The sequence below is a fragment of the Larimichthys crocea genome, chromosome X (genome assembly GCF_000972845.2).
Source record: "Larimichthys crocea isolate SSNF chromosome X, L_crocea_2.0, whole genome shotgun sequence".
NCBI classification, from domain to species: Eukaryota; Metazoa; Chordata; class Actinopteri; family Sciaenidae; genus Larimichthys; species Larimichthys crocea.
The window spans coordinates 34,321,580-34,343,759 of NC_040020.1; the positions used below are offsets into that span (position 1 = coordinate 34,321,580).

A 22,180-nucleotide genomic window follows, 5' to 3' on the forward strand; every position below is an offset into this window, starting at 1 on the left:
AAGTCACACAAACATTCTCACTCATCCATTTTTTCTTGGCACAGGCACTGTTTGAGCAGACCAGTCCGTCAGTTCAGTTATTTCTTTAATAACCCCACATCTGACCATCCTATGAAGGCCCTTCCGTCACCTTGGGGAGTGGGGATATAGAAGCCCGCTGAGCTGTGAGGGGAGAATACGGTACTAGTATAGTCCCTCTTTCAGTTTTATTTTTACTGGAGTTGTTTTAAAAAGTCAAGTTCAAAAGCAACAGACTCACTGGACCTATGGCCAGGGACGCCTCTCTGGCAAGTAGGTTACTGACTGCAGGATCTTTAATAACATGTAAGAAATATTTCATTCCTCTGCTTACAGTTGAAGTCATGATTTTTTTTCCCCCCATGTCCCTTTAGGGGCTCCGTTGTATTGCATTCACTTAAAAAAAAAAAAAAATAGACACCTTATCTCGTAATTACAAGATCTTTTCTCGTAATTACGACATCGTGATCTCAAAAGATCGAAAAGATCAGGAAAGGTGCCTCATTGGCCACTGCACTTCAGTAAAGTTAGAAAGATACTGACACTGACACTGACCGGGATCAATAACTCTTAATTGAAACGTTGTTAAAACACAAAACACACATATTTTTAACCGTAGTAAGACAGACAACAAGCTACAACCTAATGTTCATCAAAACGAGCCATGCTCAGAGCCACTCCAACAACATTAGTGTTTACTAGGACTTTTCATAATTTCTGGGAATTTTTATTAGGAATACTAATCAATAACTTCAATATGATACAGTACTGCAAGTGAGTGGTAATTGGGCCAGCACACTATAGGCGGGATGGTGCTTTAGTTCCTGTTATTTTCTTTAGACAATTAGTAATTTGGGCCAGCACACTATAGGTGCTGTTGCTGTGCTCTGTACGACGTCCACTACACATATTATTACTGTCATTATTGCTACCATATCTGCTACTGTAATCATTTTATCAGTCATTGTAATTCATTGTCATTTTATCATTCATTGTAATTGTACAATATGTTTGTGTTGATTTGTTCTGTACACGTGACATCCATTGCATGTCTGTCTGTCCTGGGAGAGGGATCCCTACTCTGTGGCTCTTCTTGAGGTTTCTTCCACATTTTCTCCCTGTTAAAGGGTTTTTGTGGGGAAGTTTTTCCTCACTCGAACCGAGGGTCTAAGGACAGAGGGTGTCACTCACTGTACAGATTGTAAAGCCCTCAGAGGAAAATGGACTTTGTGACTTTGGACTATACAAATAAAATAGATTTTGATTTGATTTGGTATAGATTATGTTTGGTTTGCCTTGTAAATTAGCTGTTGTCTTTTGTGTTCAGTGTTTATGTTAATCCCTCTTATGTTTAGCAGTATATAAGTTCCCCTCTTTGTTCAGTCAGATAGGTCTGTCTTGTCGTCTTTCAGTTTGTTCAGTTGACTTTATGACTGTTAATCTGACCTCTTTTATGGTCCCAATACTTTGTTTCGAGACATTTTGTCGCTTGATACTTTGGGTTAATAAAAACCCCATTTTGAAAATGCTACCCGTTGTCCTCATTGCTGACTGACTTGGTCCCTCACACATACATACACACAAACAAACATGCATAAATATGAAAGACTATTCTTCATCTGAACTGGTGTCATCCTCTTCACTCTCCTCTTCCTCTTTTTCTTCCCCCTCCTCTTTTCCTTCATCCAAAGGAAGAGTGAAAGAGGAACTTGCATCCAAAAGGGCATAAGTGCTGGGGACCGTGCTCAGTTTCTTCTGAAGAAGGTGCCGCTTGTGCAGCAGACAGCACTGCAATCCCCTGTATCCCTCTTCAGTGATCTCCGCTGATGACACTACAATGAAAAGAAAATTTTGATTGAAAATAAGGCAGCTTATATTGATCACTGTCAAGTCTCAATCATGCATTTTGAACATGTAACTGGATTTGTGATAAAAAAGGGTTCTTATATTTGATGAAAATGCAATAATTACATGACACTAGTGTGACACTGTCATTACATGTCACTATATGTACTCAGTGGCATTGATTTATCTATACATAGTATTGCATCGCTGAGAATTGCATCCTCCTCTTAGTAAGGGGAGATATGTGAAACCTACTGTGGTTCTTGATGTCCTCATCCAAAAAATGAAGGAGATGATCCAGTTTGTCCAATGCCTTTCTTAAGTAATGACAATGCTGGGTCATCTCCTTCACAATGATCAGCCGTTCTTCCTCCATTCGCCTAACCAGCATGACCTGGTCAAACAGTCTCCTCTTCGAGCGTAGACTCACCACTGTTTTGGAAAAGAGAGCTGATATGATGACAATAGCAGTTCTTTTGGGTGGCTGTACATGCGTGTGTCCAAGCTTGTGTCCGTGCACTTGTGTTTAGGGCGGGGGTGGGGGCTCCAAAAAAAATATTTGCACCCATGGTGTTACGCTGCTGATTCTATGAATTTCAAAATCACACACACAAAAAAAAAAAACACTTGATTACCATCTCCTTGCACATCCCAAGGCAAAATGACATCCTCCGAGAGACTGCATGCTGCATCGATGTCAATTTTTTCAGCAGCAGCATCGTTGTACTGCATGATCCTCTCTCTGAGTTTCTTCTTACTCTCAGTTAGTCTCCTCCGTTTCCGCTGCCGTGTTTTGTTGCTGTCTGTTAGATTAAAAGAAATATTAGGAAAAGAACAAAAAAAAACATAAGCTGTTGAGTGATGTAATACTTCATACCATTTTGTCGATAGAGGTCATGTTTCTTCTTTCGAAGGGAATAAATCGTGTCATCTATCTCTCTCTGGAGCTCCTCCTGGCTACTGTCAGCACCAGGTCTCTCTTGAAAAATAGAAACAAGGTAAGATGTAAAACTTAATGTAGTCAAATATCACAAGGCCTATTATACTGACACACCAACATCATTACATACCAGTGGCTGCCCATTGCTTTACATCAGACATGGCCAAAGTCCGGCCCCCGGGCCAAATCCGGCCCGTGTTCATATTTCCACTGGCCCGAAGCCTCTGTCATAAAATAAATAATATGTGGCCCACCAGTACAAAATACACGTGCAATTTTACATTTCACCACAGGATGGCAGTAAACTTGTGGGCGAACTTTCGTGGTGCCGTTTTGCACGTGACCTGTTTTATGCCCATTTCTAAAATGGCAACTGGAAGTAAGAAAAGGAAAGTTGATAGCGAGGGCCGTCGTTTCCAGGACAAATGGAAATCTGAATATTTTTTCACTGAGTTTAGAAACAACTGCGTCTGCCTAATTTGCCAAGACACTGTGGCTGTGTTCAAGGAGTTCAATATAAAGAGGCAATACCAGATGAAACATGCTAATTACAACAAGCTAACTGGGAACGAACGCAATGAAAACTGGAAGCTGGTTTAACGGCACAGCAAGACTTTTTCACAAGAACCAGTGAGTTGAATAAAAATGCACAATGGCGCACCTGCCATGGTTGGCAAGCACAGTGGATTATCAACCCTTGTGTGTTACAAAGTAAGCGAAGAAGGAGGTAAAGCTATAAAACAAGTTCTATGTGCGAAACATCTGAAATATGATCACGTTATGAAACCGGTGATAAAGGCTATTAATTATATTCGCTCCAAAGCCCTGTGCCACCGCCAGTTTCAACAATTTCTACTGGATATCCACGCTGAATACGGAGATGTTGTGTATCACACTGATGTAAGATGGCTCAGTCGGGAGTCTGCACTGCAGCGTTTCTACTCAAGGCCAACTCACACCAGACGCGGAACGGAAGCGGAACGGTACCGCCGCGGTCACCGTAGCAAATAGAATCCAGTCTAGTCAATGAGAGCACTCACACCGGGCGCGGATCAGAAGCGTCCCAGAAGCGGCTCTCCGCGCCACGGCGCGAGCTTTCCGCAAGATTTCTATTTCTTCCGCGAGCCGCGGCTAAACCTCGTAAATTTCAACAGAGCACTGCGCACCAGACAGGAAATCCGACAGAGAATCAACATAATAAACTTCCGCCCCCTTTCAAAATAAAACACAATACTCAGTTCATGTAGCTTTTTACAACTTCACATCAACGTTACATCATGACCGGTGGCACCAGGTGATCAAAGATCGATCAAAGGGTCTCAACGAGAGACTAATTGTTGAAGTGGAACAACAAACAATCATTTATGACACAACAGATGCTTTTTATAATCTCCTCCACGTCGGAGAAACAATGTCAGCTGTTTGTTGTTGTTGTTTTCTTTATACACAGTTTATCGCGGGGTCTCGGGTATGTCCAGGATTCTCGCATGATCTCGTGATCTCGCGTGAATACGGCCGGCTCGCTCCGCTGCCGTTCCGCGGCTGATCCGCGTCCGGTGTGAGTTGACGCCGGGCAAAGTACCGTTCCGCTTCCGTTCCGTTTCCGTTCAGCTTCCGTTCCGCGTTCGGTGTGAGTCCCGTGTCACTCAAAGAGGAAATTGGACAATTCTTGGCAAAAAAGGGACAACCGATGCCAGAACTAACCGATCCTGTTTGGCTGGCTGATTTTGGATTTTTAGTTGACATAACCCGACATCTGAACGCCCTGAACACAAGCCTTCAGGGGCAAAATGCACTGATAAGCCAACTGTATTCACATATTAAAGCCTTTCGGACCAAGCTGCTACTTTTCCAAACCCACCTGTCACAAACGCAGCCCAATACCACACATTTTCAATCTTTGCAAGAAGTAATGACCGGTTTTCCAGCGCACAATATCAGTGCGCAAATGAGGAGGTATGCCGCAAACATCTCATCTCTGACTGAGGAGTTTCAACAGCGTTTCAGGGATTTTGCAACTATTGAAAAGGAGATCACGCTTTTTTCCTCTCCCATTTCCGTGGATCACAGTGACGTTCCAGCCCACCTGCAGTTGGAGCTCATTGAGCTGCAGTGTGACAAGGAGTGTCGCAGCCGGTACCAACAACTCCCTCTCGTCAACTTTTACCAGTAGCTTGTTTGGCTCGACATACTTGTGCGAAAAGACATTCTCAGTCATGAACATGAATAAGAACTGTGTGAGGACAAGACTAAGTGACTCCCACCCGTGTGACATCTTGCGCGTTAAAAGCTTTTGAGCCAGACCTGCCCCATTTACTGCAGTCGAGATCTCAGTGTCACCCTTCACATTAATGCAAACATGTTGTTTGTTGATTCCGATGAATAAAGTTTGAGCTAAATTTCATGAAAATCCTTTATTTTGCATTTAATATTTTTTTATTTTAACCTTTATTTATCCAAGTCAGGCAGTTATTAGATCTACCTAGCAGCTGACAGCATAGTAAAACAAAGTAAAATAAAAATAAATACAAAAAAGCATTCCCCTCGTCGGTAGCATGTAAAATTCATGCTGGCCCGTATGGCAATTTTTTTTACGTCAATGTGGCTCCTGAGCCAAAAAGTTTGGGCACCCCTGTTTTACATCCTCCACCCACTGCTCTGTGTCCTCCTGAGAGATGTTGAGCTCCTGCTTAAGATTTAGGAGATTGGCTGCTTCCAATTCTGCTCTCTGTGTTGCCTATTTTGAAGGTTTGAAAAAGAGAGATAAATACAAGAGCCCCAGGTGTAATTTCTCAAGAGATTAACAATTAATCAATAAATTAACAATTAATTGACAATAAATCAGATTAATAAACAACTGTTATTTACAAATAATTTTATAATTTTATTCCATCGTCATTGGTGATCTACCCCACAAAAAATATTGACAAACTATTTTATGTGTGTGCTGTTTGAGTATTTTGATACGACGACCCCGCCCGCCCCCGCTGAAGAAGTCAGCTGTAATGGGAAAAGACCTAAACTGAGTCTAGCAGAGCAGAGCTGTAACTGTGTAGTGGAAAAGGGCCATTGGTCTTTTTGGCAACAAAATCCTTGCTGGGCTTTAGCAAACGCTAACAGGTTTGTTTAGAGTGTGTGGGAAGAGTGTGATGGGAGGAAGGAGGCGGAAGTCACTACGGTAAACCAGCGCAGTCCAGATACATGAATGGGGGCTGTACTGTGTACCCTAGTTAAAGTAAAAAAAAAGAAAGAAAAAAAAAATCTATTTAATGTTTTCAACATCGTCCTAATTAAATAATTGTGATTACGATTTAAAAATCGATGAATCAAACAGGCCTATTAGATATATTAGAACACCTGACAAGCACCAGGAGAAAAGGGAAAGAGAGGAAGATTGAAATGCAACAAAGAGCTACAGGTGGGAAATCCAGGGCTGTTGCTGAGGATTCAGCTACAGTACATGGGTTTCACACTCTGCATAAATGGTGCCCTGTTTCGACATCCAACATAGACCCATAGACTTCTTACTTTGACAAATCTCTTTGCCAGTGTCTTGTGGAGACTCTCAACCTTTCGATGGTTCCATCCCATGGCAAGCACAGTTATCATATCAGCTCTTCCTGCAAAAAACAAACAGCCCGCCCCCCACCCCAGAAATTATAAAAATTAAAATAAATGTTATCATTTGATGCTATTTCCAAGCATACATTTTGCTTTTACCAACCTGACTTGGTCATGTACTTTGTAGTGAGAGCTGCTCTTGAGAGGAAGCTATTGACCTGTTCCACTTCCTCACCAATCGTACTTCCTGCACCTTCCTGGTTCCTTCCACCCCAACTCACCTATTCCAAAAACAGACAATAAGATTAAGACATTTGTATTAGAGTCATGCTTTCAGACCCAACCTATTTGGTTAAGTTCCTAGCCCCTTTGCTTGGTTAATGTGGGTTATTAGAGATGCTGTCAGTGCTGCCAACTGAACTCTAGCACAGATTAAAAACACCCACATTGAGACGAGATGGTTATCTTGGTCCTTTACCAAATGGACTCTGGAGAGATGCAGTATTAACTAGATCAGACATCAAGAACACATGAGCATGTTAGTGCTTATGATGCTATTGTACATGCTTAATATTTCTTCTGCTCAGTCGTCTGGGGGCAGCATGCCTTCTTTCACAAAGTGTGAAACAATGTAGGATTTTCAAGATGTTTCCTCAAAGTACATTCAGCATTCTGATGCTATACTGTTCAGATAATCATCATGGTTATAAGCAAATGACAACTGTGCTTTTGACACAGGTTAGCAATGTCTCTCAGAGATGTATACACTAGTCGTGAAAACAAGGCCTTGTTCCTGTGTTTACTTTCTTGCTCCTGGACACACCTGACCAGCCACACATGCATGGTGTGCACAAAGAACTGCACTTTAAAAGCATGTACTGTATATCTGTGGTCCTACAGGAAGCTAGACAACAAGAAATGCATAACACAATTACATATAATAATCCTAATTATTTCATGGATGTGAACTAACATTTCTGTGCTTGAAGAGATAAAAGTAAAGCTGGATTTCTAGTGAAGGAGAAAAGGTAAGAGACTTAAAATCAGTGTTGTGACACAAACATTTAACTTGCCACTGTACCTCACATTTGCCAGTGTGAGCCTTGGCATGCATTACAGAAAGAAAGGGCTTCATCTCTGTAAGGGATTGGAGTTCAGGCAACTTCTCTGCCATTTTCTCCATGTATGGCCAATACCTGTAGTAGAAAAACCACCACAGCATTTGAGGTTCATAATGGTAAGGACACAAAGCAGGACTTGCAGTGAAGAGATTGGTATTGGTAGTGTTTTCAACTTGAGTCTGTGTGTTCGTATGTCAAAAGAAAGATTTTGTCACCACAATATGAGTATGGTCTGACCAATGTAACAGAGCTCTGATAACCCATGCAATAATAACTCAGTAGTAATGGCCACCCCGGCGGAAGATATAGAGTTATGATGAGGCAACAGTGGTGACTACCTGCAAGTGATATCCATGCAAAAGAATGTCACATTTGCTGTTTCAGCCAACTCTTTCTGCAAGAAGAGTGGATAGGCGTAGATTTCTCCACGGTAGTGGTTCAAGCCTTGCAGCAATATACCATGTCTGCACACAGCTATTTCCAGCCCCTCCTCATCCACCTTTGCTCTGGATTTCTGGGATGTTTCTCGAGCTGGCGTAAATGTTGCCGGTCCACAAACATCATGGCCAGTCCTCTGGAAGTAGATGCAGTGTCCAAATATAGTGTTACAAGTAAAACTGGGACAAAAAATAAAGAAGAATTAGATGGTTAAAAACATCCTTACAACTGTCATCTGGCTTCGGATTTGGTCAACAAAGGCTGAAACTTTGGCATCCTGTGCAATGAAGAGTCCATCAAAGAGAGACGGTTCATCTGTCCTGATACATCAGAAAAAAAGTGTTTGACAACATAATCACACGTTCAAACATTTTATCATCTCTAGAATTTGTGAAAATGCTTATGACAGGAATTATATTTAAGTCTTTGCCAATCAAATTATATTACAGTCTCTATGTCACCTGTAGAAAAGAATCAATCTAGGTGAGAAGTTAAAAACTGTTGTGATGATGTGTAAAAGTGACATCCTTGAGGTTGTTGGGCATTGAACAAAATTATCTTAAGTCAGTGTTAGAACTTTTAAAAATCAGGGTAATGTTGAACATTCATCAGTTTTATATATTATGTTAAATTCAATGTACAATGAATCATGTCAATTGTACATATTTATAGGGGATCATAAATCACACTGTTTTCTGATTGTCTTTCTACAAGCACTTTCAAATTAAGAAAATAATTGAAATAACACAAAGATTTTTGAAACTGTATGTAAATGAAAAATTAAATGTACTGGCGGTGAGGTCCTGTATAGTCAATAGATCAATTACTAAAATGAGGAAGTGTTTCCACTGACCCTTTGGACTTCTTGAAACGATAATGTTTCCTGTTGCCATCTGCACATATGGCCAGCATGTCTGGTGTGCACGCTGGACATTTAAATGGTTCCACCTGGCACAGATCATCTTTCTTAAAATTGCAGAAGGCAAATTCTCGAAAGGCTCTGTGGAAGGTATCACCACAAATACTACCCATCTGGAGACAAGGATGGTAGTATTCTGGTTAATACAAGACTTTCATATTTGGAACGTAAAAAAACTTGGAAAGATAAACAGAGGTCTTACCCGTCCTGTGCTAAGGGATCTATGTTCAAGCATTCTCAGGAATGCTTGTTGGGATAATGCTGGGCTAGCCAACTTCATCTCTTCAAATGATGTGAACACATCAAACTTGAAAAGGAGTTGGCAGCTGGTGGTTGCTGGCCAGTATCTACATCCAAGTAGGTAATTTATCCCTGGGGTCCACTTGTAGTCACAAAGTGGGCAGCACACAACAGGCAGGCACAAGTTGTATGGGCCTGAAAACAAAACTACATTTACTATTTGACAAGTATATGTACAACACAGGATAAAAGGATAATAGTAAGATATGCGTGATAATATAATTCACCATTTGGTGGGATAGAACAAGTAAGAGGAAGTGATGACGCACCATTGATAGTCACCAAGACAGTCTGTTTACCAGGGACAATGGTGAAGTCTTGGTCTGTGCCGCAGGTGCAGACTTGTAGTGGTAGAGGTATAGGAAGCACACACACTGCAGTAAAGAAAATGTACAAAATTAGAAGTAATGTCTGCATTAGCCAAATATAGTCAAAACAGTCAAATGAAAAAGCAAAAAAAACAGTTAAAGCAAACTTATATGTGGCTTATTAAAAAGTCACATCTACTACATTCTTTTAACATACCTTGTTCAGCAAGTTGATGTTGACCACTTTGGTCTATCATCACTGAGGATGTGGGAGGAATGGGTTGGAAAAAACCATCAGTCATGGCTTCTCTGTCATGAAAGACATGTTTTTTGTGAACCGTGGAGTCACAAGCAGGACAGAGAAACTGAGTTCCCGAGGGAACACAGTCCAGGCAACGGACCACAGCGTCGGCAGTTTTGCATTTCTCACAGAATTTCTTTGTAACAGTCTCTGCAGCCAATTTGCAGTTCAAGAGCTCTGGCATTGCAGCTCTGAACCTTCTTTGAGCAGTCAACTGTCTTTGGGTCCATGCAGACATGGTAGGTGTCTCTTCCACTTCAGGTGAGGCAGGGACAGTGACCGAGGACAACAGGTCTCTTAATATCTGAAGACGTTGATCTAAATGAATAAAATAAAAAAGTCATTTTCTGCATGGTTTTGTCACTGCATGTGCATCAGACATATGGACACTACAGTACACTACAGTACAGTTGTAGTGGTACAATATTCAGATGATATTTAACATTTTAAAACTGACATAGTAATGTTGACTATGTAAGACGTCATAATTCAATATGCATACCAAGATTTGGGACCGCCGGAGGAATTTCATCTTCGTGTAGTTCCTCAACTCTTGGGAGCTCACGAGAGCCAGAAGGTTTAACTGTAAACACAAAATGTTGCGTTGTAAGGACTCTAACTGCTGACCAACAGCATTCAAAACTGTGAATAACTGTATAACTGTGTTATATTTTACTGACCTGATCGATTCTTCCTTACGTGTTGCGGTATGATGTTCCCATTCCGGTCCCGCTTCCTCCAGGTAACCTTGAAGCCTTCAGCCCCCTTTTGCTTCCTTTTCTTTGGGGGCTAAACGTAAAAAAAAACTGTGGTAAAATATTTGTCTTTATTGCGGCACACACACACACACATGCACTCTCACATGTTCAGCTCTAACCCTAACCCACACACACACACCCACAGATTTGTTTTCCTTAGAAAGGCAAATATAATAATAGAGAAACAACGTAGGAAAATTTTACGTTTCTAGCTTTGGCTTTTGCTTCCAACTCATCTGCCAAGGTTTTTCCCTTCTCCATCCACTCTTTCAATGACTCCATGACAAGGAAGGAAGAAAGGAAGGAAGGAAGAAATTCAGGAAAGTCAAGAACACAGACAGGAGAGAAAGTGAACAACGAGAGACAAAAGAAAAGCTATGTAAGAAGAAATTAATGATAGACAAAGAATTAGATATTAGTTCTTAAAAGAACTGTTGGTTTTAAATTGTTGCAAAGACAGTCAATAAAATGTGGAATGATGTTCAACCTGCAAGCAAACAAACAGACCAAAGGGAGCAAGGATTAAATATTTTTCTTGTTACCACTGAAATAAACATTTAGTTACATAACAAGTAAGTTATGACAAAGTTCAAAAGGAATTCGCTGTGTCTTCTTCACCATCACATCTCTGACAATACACTAATTAAACTCAACTTAACTTAAAAATGCCGCACATGCCAGAAATGCCATGTAGAGCCCTGCCCTCTCGCGGGACCCAAAGCAGTGCGGCGCGGGAAAAATTTTAAAGCTCATGGCGGGCACGGGCGGGAGCGGGAGTGCACAACACGGGAGCAGGCGCCAGTCCGCAAATTAAAAACGTGTATAAAATAAAATGTATAAATTATTCATTTATGTCTATCATATTTAATTTGCGCTGAATATTTTATTTGGCATTAAAAACATTTTAAGATGCCTAAATTTGCAGATGTGGTCTAATCTCGCGTAAGTTTCAGGACTGAAAATCGGGACTGAAAATTATATATTAATTATATTAATTCTTTGCAGGAGCGGGCGGGAGAGGGACTGCACAATGCAGTTGTTAAAAAAGGAACATAAACAAATAAAATTAAATACAGAATGTAAGTGACTTACCAGAGCCACAACGTTCAGCGATATGGCAGGAACACGCCCACTCTTGGTGCATCGTATTTTCATTGGTCATCAAGGTCATATGATGGTAAAGTTAACTTGAACTAGAGGTTTTCATATCCTGTCTCCAAAACAAAAGCATTGTCGCTGTCTCTAAGCTTTTATTTTGTAACCCGAAATGAGTTTACTTCGTACTGTCGCAGCTTGAGAGTTGTATAGCAACGTCGTAACCAAATTTTAAAATAGGTTAATTTGACAAATTGACCACGTATTTGCGATCTACGTTGTTACTTTCTCACCTGAAATGTTTTTGAAACTTAATAAAGTGACATATTAACGGTCGTAAAAAACGAAAAGAGTAGTCAGCCTTTTAGGGAGCTGCAGTTGCCGCTAGAGGTCGCTGCGGGCTGCGGCAGCTAAACGTAACACTGAGTCGTAATTCGGGTGCATGCATAACGACAACTGTGGTCGTTTGGCGGAGGAGGACAGTCTGAAACATTCAGTGGCGGTACCAGGAAGATGGGAGAGCGACTGCCTGCTATAAAGCCCTCATTCAGATTATGTCTATGGTAACACTGTAACATTAGAAGTTGTGCCTTAATAAATATTTGAAATAATATAAACAACAGTACTGTTTTTTGATATAGCACTTTGTTTTAGTCCATGCTGGACGGAGCCTTGGCCAGCCTTCGAAACGTACCACACGTTTAATGTCTTTACGTTCTTTGCAAAATGTCCCAATTCAAATCAGTAGGGGAGTAAACTGTTTGTGTTTCATGTTGTTTTGTTCAATCAACGATACAGAAAGCTCGGAAAAGAGTTATGAGTTAACGACCGGAAATTTCACTCAGCAGTACGTGAGTGCGCATGCGCGTCTACATCCAAAACACAGCGGTTGCTATGGTGATCGGTGCACGATCGGGTCCATGCAGCACCAGAAGTCGCATTAATGTTAATGTTAAGTATTTTATGTATTATTGGTTAGCTTGAAAAGAATAAATTCAGAGACTTATTATACTCTAAAATTATTGGTCTTACTTAAAAATGCACACATTTATTTGTATTCAGTGTTAAAAAAATATTAACTGTGACGCCAAGGACTTTGCAGATTGAGCCTCTGCAGTCAACTTCTATGTGCTCATATAATGTCCTCCAGCCCCTGCCCCTGAACTCCTCCACCTGGTACTTTTTGCGTTTCCTCTTGTTGGCTTCCTCGATCCACTCTTCCCAGGGAACCTAGTTCTGAAGCCTCAAATGTTATTATCGTGTATGATCGGAGGGATGTTGATGCAGCTATTTTCCCAGGTCAACCTGCAGCTGCCAATCGGGGGCTGTATGGAGGAGGCCTGTTCTTGTCTAGGACTGGCATAATGTGAAAAACTGAAACCACAAGTTGTTGTCAGGTGTTTGAGTAAATCATTACCAATAGTGTAAAATGTCCAATAGGTCATTTCTGACATTTTGGTTTATTTGTTTCAATGAAAAAACAGCACCTCCACAAAACACCAATGTGGGTATGTGACAGGGAGCATTCTTTGTTTTCAGAATATTGCGACTTCTAACCTCAACTATACTGTAACTATAGATTCTGGATGGATTATGCCTTTAATATATGCTAATAAAAAAAAATCAATTCTGAGTGATTAACAAGCAACTAAGCACAAAAATTCAGCTGATGGGTAAGAATGTACTCTTTTTTTATTTGATTTTCAGTTATACATACAAAATCACAAAAGCTCCAGACAGTAAGCAAACATACCAAAAAAAGAAGAAGAAAAAAAGAGAACAAAACATCCCAAAGGAAACACCAACTACAACACAGCAAACAAACAACAAAAAAGGACAACAACACCATAAAACACAAGAGCCGCCAAAAAGAGCAAAAAAAGGAGAAAAGAACAATGTACAGTGTCAAACAATTTACACAGGGTGTTAATTAAGGATGTTCTCCTTTGGCTCCCAGGAGTTTTTCCACTTTGCCCCACTGCAAGACAAATAGATTAGAACAGCGTAAGTTACTGTTACATGTTTAAAGTGGTCAAAAAAATTGAACCCAATTTATGAAGCTGAATGCAACAGCATATATCTGAAGATAACATGTTAAATTAGTGTAGCCAAGTTAGATAAAAAAGTGCATTATGGAACAGTTCTTGGTTCTTGGTTTGTGTCTGAACCTGAGTCTAATCCCACAAACTGGCGTGGCAAGTATGAATGTAGTACACAACTATGTAGCCAAGCACCTACAAGGTACAAACAAACAGCACTAATAAAACTTAAATAAAACTAAAGTTGTTTACTAACCTCAACAGTCCACAATGTCAAGCACAGCTGATTTCTTTTATGAAATATTACCAACTACAGCAACGTGGAGCTCAATGCTCTAAAGACAGTGGAGATGGTCCTGAGAGTGCAGCCAAATAGAAAACACTTTGCATCGCATGTCAGCTGCACATTTATGGAATTCATGTTTTTCCGGGTTGATATCATATTTGTCATCATTAGATGGAGCCTTGATGCGTACAGGTGTGACCGATCTCTAAAACCTTTCCCTCTTCAAATATTTCTCGCTGCTATCATTAAGGTACGTATTTCAAAGGTGTCCGTGTATAAGAGAGAGCAATATGAATTAAAATTGTAATTTCCAACATTGACAAGCACTATTAACTGTATGCACATTCCTACATTTAAACAGTCAGGAGCAGGTGTGTATTTGGTGAGTAGTTATGACGTAGTTATGAAAACGTCAGCGCTACTAAAAGATTGATGAATGGGGACACGGTTTACACACAAATCTGTGCTGCTCACGTTTCTGTGCTGCTCACGTTTCATGAATGAGACTGAGGTGTCTGAGCATAGGTGCATAGTTCCCTACTAACATTAGTATTTTTGACTACATATGGTTTAACATAAGATACTGTTTGGTCACAGTAGCTGTTACTTAGGTCATCTGGACTTTTGAGGTAATTTAGATAGAAGGTACTTCGGGTCCCAATGGTGTTTTTTCCTGTGTCTATCTCCATTTCACAAGGTTGAGGAAGAGATCAGGTCCAGAGATCAAAGAGCCATTTGTTGGGGTATCCTGTCCTGGGAGAGGAGTCCTCCTCGTTCTTTCTCGGGCCTTTATGACACCAGGGCCATTTGTTGGGGCATCCCAGGAGAAGAGGCTCTCTCACTTTCTCTGGCCTTTTATGACACAAGAGTTATAACATTGTTTTATTCTGAATGCATGTTCTCCTCCATGGTATAATAAGAGCTTGCCCTGTATAGTTCGAGAGAGTCTTTCATCATTCGGCCAGGAGCTCTCCAAGTAACGTTTTACTTGTACGGTACTGAACTTGTTGTAATAAACTTGTTATACAACTAAGACGGTGTCGGCGGAACTTCTCTTCAAACATCAGCATCACCACCGAAAATACACTACAAGACCCAGTGAACGCATCACTGAACTGCACCCTCGCAATGAGAGTCTCTGCCTCCAGATTCGCGAGTGATTCTGAGATTCACCGACCAAACAACAGTTCCCCTGCACAGACACAAGACACAACACTACCCTGGATACTAAACTGTATTTATAGGGAATATAGATATACTGCATACATATTTTTATTTCAAGTCCAAAGTTATTTAACTCTGTCACCTGCTTCACAATGAAGCTTGCCTATCACTGATCAACTTACAGTTTAAGTTAAGGAGGGCATTTTTAGAATTTGTTAGTTTTCCTCCTCCAGCCCACTCATCAACAACAGTCAACTTAGGATACCATACATACCATCCAAAGCAAGGATGCCACTGCACCAACACCTCTGCACAGCCCTTAAAATTAGAGAAAGATATTATAAAAAAATAAACAGATGTCTTTTATTTTCTTTAGATGTCAATGTGCATGGCTAATATACCTGCTACTGTAAATACAAGCTTTCCTCTTAATAAAATCACATAGTTAAGTGAATTTATAGTCAGTGGAAGTAACAGAGGAGTTTTTGTGATTTGATTTTTGTTTGTGCAGTCTGGCTAAAGAATGGACAACCTGTCTGATAAACTAAGCTTAGGACACATGGTCGTCAAGAGGTGCAGTTAAGCACAATGATAGGACAGTTCCACAAGCAGTAGTCTGGTTGTCCACCGCTCAAGCAAATTTCTCTCCACACCAACCAATCTTTCAACCACACACAGAGCTAATTCAACTAATATCATTATGTGTAATTTTAGTTTTGTTTTAGTTGTTGTTGTTGTTTTTGTACCTATCCACAATATCTTCTAATACTGAAGTCATGAGAACTTTGCCTTCTATGATTGTTTGTAGGGAGATTGCCCTGTTTAAAGCCTATACACGTCTGAGTGGTTATCTGCAGTAAAATTGCAGCATCAACAAGGTCTATGATGCCACAAACTTGCTGGTAAGTTTTTTTTTTTTTCAAATGTTTGTTATTCCATATCAGTTTCATCTAATACTACGCCATAGCTTTGCAAACAACAACTTGAAACCTTAAAAAGTCTGCAACGTACTGTTTACACTGTGGCACAGAGTTGAGACTAGTTTGTGTGACGTTACATAAAGTGTGTCTTTTCCATACCAACAGTTGCGTTATAAGGAAACACCTCTGCGTGGAAGAGCACAACAACCACTGTGTGCCGTTGATTTGTGTTATTACGTAGTTGTGTAGGCTAGCCCAACTGTTCCTGACCAGTACACACTGTCCCCATGTGGTGTCCCAAGCATGCACTCTGTGCAGAGTGGTTGCAAAGTTTGAGACCTTTATACTTAAGACTACTACCATCCAGGGACACATAAAACTCTTTGTATTGTTATGTCTGCATGCAGTTCAAAAAGAGCAAGGGAGCTGGATCGAAAAGATTGTAGTTATCCCAATAATAAATTATCTCTGTGCAAAAGGCATTTTTTAACACATAGAGAGCTGGGAGGATACAGAGCAAACCAGTGGCTTGTTGAAAAAACCCCACTGAAAATATATATATAATTTTAAGATCACTTTTAGACAAGAAAGCAAGCAGTAATTGTCTGTGTGCAAAGTAACACAGTTAGTACGGTGTAATGTATAATGAAATTGTAACTATGCAATCACAACAAAACAATAGTAATAGTAAAGACTTTGAATAGACAGTACAGTAGTATCTGGATCTAGATCTCACTATCTATTAACTTGAAACTAATTTAATTGCCCATAAACACAGTTACTATATTATTGCTTTTCATCAATTCAAATTCAAAGTTCTTAACTACTTAAGGTGTTAGTCACAGAAAGTATGTAACTGTATGCAAGATTAATTCAATCAACTTGGCGGTTTAAAGGCAAAAACTTTTAGAAAAAAGTTATTAGAAGTGGAATTTTGAGGTCCATATTTGATGCCAAGCATATTGTGTTTTGGAGCAGGAGCAGCACTTTCAGTACAGATACATTGAAGCCTGTTATTATTTTTGACTTGGATTTCAATAAATTTTAATGTATTTCAAATGTGTACTTCATTTTGCCATTGATAACATTCAGAAACATTTTATTTGCAGCAGTAGCTACTTCATGCTAACCTTTAATGAGTTGCTGATCTGTCTAGATACCAAAGCATAAATGTCAACCTTTCTGTACTCTATATTGATGTAATCCAAAGAATCGTATAATTTTGTCTACTTTGTTCCAGCTCCACAAGTGGAACCTTTTAGAGAGTCACCCTGTCCTGTTCCTCTCCAAAAAAACAAAAAATGGTATTGTGGCAGAGTTCCTCTGTCCATGGGACATCGAGGCAGAGGCGGAGGAGGTAGAGGATTCCCTTGCAACAATGCAACAGATCTATGAAAAACTTCTTAATGGTAATGTATATAAACGGGCAATAACCAGTTCCACCAGAATTTCACGAGTTTTTTTTGTGATTTTTGCGGTCAAAATGACTGATGGAGAGGGACAGGCTCACTTAAACCCATGGGTCAGGAGCGGGGGCCGTGCACCCACCACCCAACCCTCTCCTCTCCCCGCCTGCCTGGCGCACGTGTGACTGACTTATGCAGGCCACGACAGGGGCACTCCCTCCCCAGCAGGCCGTGTTATGGGGCCCACGAGTGGGGGTGGAGGAGGCAGAGAGAGTAAATCGTGTGGGTGGGGAACGGCATCCCCAAAGTCTGCACTTGAGGGGACGAGGCTGCCAAAGAGCCTGTGACTGCCCCAGCCGACTCTCAGACAAGCATAGCAGAGCCGTGTATTTGATCTATGCTGGAAAGGAGTAGGATAAAAGAACTGCATTTTTGATTAATTTTGAACTCTTTCAGAGAAACTGCCTGTTCAGCTGTGTTTAGATGTCTGTCAATAACCCATTACCATCTTTTTATTCATTTCAGAATGTCCCATTCATGAAGGCTTAGGCAGTTTCCCCTACAAAAAAATAATGAGGCAAAGAATCAGGGAGGTGTGTTTCAAGGCAGATTTGAAATGACTGATAATGAAAATATCTGTGTAACCATAAATTTAGATGTTTTGTTATAGCCAGGACATATTACAGGTGGAGGTTTAATGAAGTGCTGCTTCCATTTCCTTTCAACACCTATGTTAATTGATTGGAATGTTCACACAACGCTTGCCTGCTCACAGTCTTGTGCTGTGAGTGTATCTGGCAAGATAGCACATGTATGATAAACAATAACAAGAAATAATGCAATATTTATGATAAGTGATGAAATATATCTATCATTCTTGTTGATTTTTGACTTTCCTTTCTGTTTCCCAGCTGTTATTCTGTTACTGCAGATAACCACTCAGACGTGTATAGGCTTTAAACAGGGCAATCTCCCTACAAACAATCATAGAAGGCAAAGTTCTCATGACTTCAGTATTAGAAGATATTGTGGATAGGTACAAAAACAACAACAACAACTAAACAACAACTAAAATTACATAATGATATTATGTGAATTAGCTCTGTGTGTGGTTAGAAAGATTGGTTGGTGTGGAGAAATTTGCTTGAGCGGTGGACAACCAGACTACTGCTTGTGTGAACTGTCCTATCATTGTGCTTAACTGCACCTCTTGACGACCATGTGTCCTAAGCTTAGTTTATCAGACAGGTTGTCCATTCTTTAGCCAGACTGCACAAACAAAAATCAAATCACAACACTCCTCTGTTACTTCCACTGACTATAAATGCACTTAACTATGTGATTTTATTAAGAGGAAGGCTTGTATTTACAGTAGCAGGTATATTAGCCAATGCACATTGACATCATAAAGAAAATAAAAGAACATCTGTTTATTTTTTTATAATATCTTTCTCTATATTTTAAGGGCTGTGCAGAGGTGTTGGTGCAGTGGCATCCTTGCTTTGGATGGTATGTATGGTATCCTAAGTTGACTGTTGTTGATGAGTGGGCTGGAGGAGGAAAACTAACAAATTCTAAAAATGCCCTCCTTAACTTAAACTGTAAGTTGATCAGTGATAGGCAAGCTTCATTGTGAAGCAGGTGACAGAGTTAAATAACATTTGGACTTGAAATAAAAATATAGTATGTAGTATATCTATATTCCATATAAATACAGTTTAGTATCCAGGGTAGTGTTGTGTCTTGTGTCTGTGCAGGGGAACTGTTGTTTGGTCGGTGAATCTCAGAATCACTCGCGAATCTGGAGGCAGAGACTCTCATTGCGAGGGTGCAGTTCAGTGATGCGTTCACTGGGTCTCATTCATGAAACGTGAGCAGCACAGAAACGTGAGCAGCACAGATTTGTGTGTAAACCGTGTCCCCATTCATCAATCTTTTAGTAGCGCTGACGTTTTCATAACTACGTCATAAACACTCACCAAATACACACCTGCTCCTGACTGTTTAAATGTAGGAATGTGCATACAGTTAATAGTGCTTGTCAATGTTGGAAATTACAATTTTAATTCGTATTGCTCTCTCTTATACACGGACACCTTTGAAATACGTACCTTAATGATAGCAGCGAGAAATATTTGAAGAGGGAAAGGTTTTAGAGATCGGTCACACCTGTACGCATCAAGGCTCCATCTAATGATGACAAATATGATATCAACCCGGAAAAACATTAATTCCATATATGTGCAGCTGACATGCGATGCAAAGTGTTTTCTGTTTGGCTGCACTCTCAGGACCATCTCCACTGTCTTTAGAGCATTGAGCTCCACGTTGCTGTAGTTGGTAATATTTCATAAGAAATCAGCTGTGCTTGACATTGTGACTGTTGAGGTTAGTAAACAACTTTAGTGGTTTATTTAAGTTTTATTAGTGCTGTTTGTTGTACCTTGTAGGTGCTGGCTACATAGTTGTGTACTACATTCATACTTGCCACGCCAGTTTGTGGGATAGACTCAGGTTCAGACACAAACCAAGAACCAAGAACTGTTCCATAATGCACTTTTTTATCTAACTTGGCTACACTAATTTAACATGTTATCTTCAGATATATGCTGTTGCATACAGCTTCATAAATTGGGTTCAATTTTTTTGACCACCTTTAAACAATGTAACAGTAATACTTAATGCTGTTCTAATCTATTTGTCTTGCAGTCGGGCAACGTGGAAAAACTCCTGGGAGCCAAAGGAGAACATCCTAAATTAACACCCTGTGAAATTGTTTGACACTGTAAATGTTCTTTTCTCCTTTTTTTGCTCTTTTTGAGCGGCTCTTGTGTTCTCTTTCATAAATATTCGTTCGATGTCTCACTATGGGATGCATGCCCCTGCTGCAGACCTCAGAAGCATTAATCTCATTACGCCAACCGATTGGCTGGTGAAACGTGTCCGTCCGTCCCGGTAGTACCACCTACCTTAAATAGCCTATGCGGACGGCACCACGTCATTCAAACACCTCTTCTCACTCGGAGCGTATCTCGCGTCCTTGGCTAGCTAGCTACTGTCCACAGACAGATCTTATTTAGCTCTGTCGCCGGGGCTACCTAGTTGGAGATTTTCTGCTTTCGGGTCACACCAGATCGAACTCAGTGCTTCCTCGCCCCACCACGGCCAGGTCAGCACTGTTCTCGACGCCTCACCACGGCTGTTCGAGTGAGTCCGAGTGTAGCACACCAGCTAATTTCTTGGTTCTAAAAAGTTAGCACACAGCTAACTCCTCGACGCCTCACCACGCTGTTCGAGTACTGAGCATTAGCACCAGCTAATTTCTTCGGTTTCTAAAAAGTTAGCACACAGTTAACTTCCTCGACTCCTTGCCTGCACACCAGCTCGCAAAGGAATGGAGGCTAAAACCCCTCACAACCAGAGGGCATGGAGACTCGGGGGGCCCGTCCCTGTCGCTGTGGAACAAGATATCGAGCAGAGATCCACACCAGGTCTGCCGAGCTGCCTGGGGCTGCAACATGCCCGGCTAGCTATCGAAGTCCCCGCTCGTGTCAACACTGTGCGGTGTTTCACGAACAAGAGTCTCCGCAGACGGCTAGCCCACCGGCTAGCTTGTCTGGACATGACCCCTATCTCCCTTCAGACGGCGCCGCCGTCGAGGATGAAGAGGAGAAGGGGGCTGTTGAGGTGGTGGAACCGGAGGCTAGCGCCAGCTGGGGCTCCCAGCTTGACCTGGCCGTGGACCCCCCGCATGAGGAAGACGTCCTGGTACTGGACTATGGGGAAGATGAAGTTGACGCCTCGGGCCTCCTCATATCAGAGGATGAGGACGAGGACGACATCTTCATGACGCCGGCCCGGGCTACCCAGCCCGCGGCCTCCGCGCCTCTCGGGATGGAGATGAGGGCAGCACACCAGCTTTCTCCTCCCCTAGCTCGGACATGCTCGACGTGTGCAAACGCGCTGCTGCCCGGCAGCCATCCCTTGGCCCGCTGTCGTAGCTGAGCCCACCAGGTCCCGCTACGAGGGAAGAAATTGCCCTTGGCCAAGAGCGCGACGAAGCAACTTCTCCCCATCTTCCCAGAGCTGCTTGATGAGGTGGTGCGCTCATGGAGAGACCCGCCCCTAAGGCAGGAGCCCGATCCCCGGGGCCGCATCCTCGACTGTGAGCGATGAGAGCCTGGGTCTGCTCCGCATGCCTCCGATGGAGCCACTCGTTGCGGCCCACCTTCACCCCGCGGCCGTCAGCGGTGTCCTCCCCAGGAGCCCCAGTCTGCCGTCCAAGTCGGACCGTTTTCAGTCGGCCCTGACTGAAAAGGCGTATAAGACGGTGGCGCTTTCGGCAGAGCGCTCAACGTCCCTCCCTGCTCACGGCTTATCAGGCTGAGTTATGTGAGGATTTTGTGCAAACTCAGACCCAGCTGCGTGGGAGGAGATACCGGCATCACCGACCTGTGTCTCCGTGTCCAAGCTGCGGCGGTCCAGGCCACGGGAAAAGCGATGGGGATCATGGTTCTGCAGGAACGAGCGTGGTGGCTCAACCCTCGCCAACCTTCAGAACAGAGAGAAGGAAGACGTCCTGGACATGCCCATTGTCCGGAGGGGATTTTTGGCTCCGCGTTGGACTCGATGCAACGGTGTGTGAAGCCAAAAAGAAGGAGGACGAAGCTCTCCGGCTGTGCCTCCCTCGAAAGCCCCCGCTCCCTCTCCACCTGCCACGCGCAAAAGCTTGCGCAGACGGCCGCCCAGGTTTCGCAGTTT

At 41.8% G+C, this 22,180-nt stretch overlaps 1 protein-coding gene across 4 annotated transcripts; it reads right to left on the reverse strand.

Annotated features, from left to right (window-relative positions):
* Positions 1-1,215: 1,215 nt before the first annotated feature.
* Positions 1,216-10,805, reverse strand: LOC113746493 (uncharacterized). 4 transcript variants are annotated; one of them, XR_003462919.1, is made up of 16 exons: positions 10,714-10,805; positions 10,432-10,540; positions 10,254-10,334; positions 9,668-10,069; positions 9,412-9,516; positions 9,045-9,277; positions 8,777-8,955; positions 8,150-8,243; positions 7,824-8,059; positions 7,446-7,560; positions 6,528-6,645; positions 6,332-6,423; positions 2,741-2,842; positions 2,499-2,666; positions 2,119-2,295; positions 1,216-1,850 (listed from the first exon to the last, which is right to left on the reverse strand). XR_003462919.1 is itself a non-coding variant. In XM_027282375.1 (13 exons), exons 1-13 carry the CDS (start codon positions 10,789-10,791, stop codon positions 5,400-5,402), a joined length of 1,983 nt encoding a protein of 660 aa, XP_027138176.1. In that variant the 5' UTR covers positions 10,792-10,805; the 3' UTR covers positions 5,002-5,399. The 4 variants fall into 4 exon arrangements, 2 of the variants coding, with proteins under 2 accessions (XP_027138176.1, XP_027138177.1); XR_003462920.1 differs by lacking the exon at positions 2,119-2,295; XM_027282375.1 differs by lacking the exons at positions 1,216-1,850; positions 2,119-2,295; positions 2,499-2,666; positions 2,741-2,842 and adding an exon at positions 5,002-5,540.
* Positions 10,806-22,180: the final 11,375 nt, after the last annotated feature.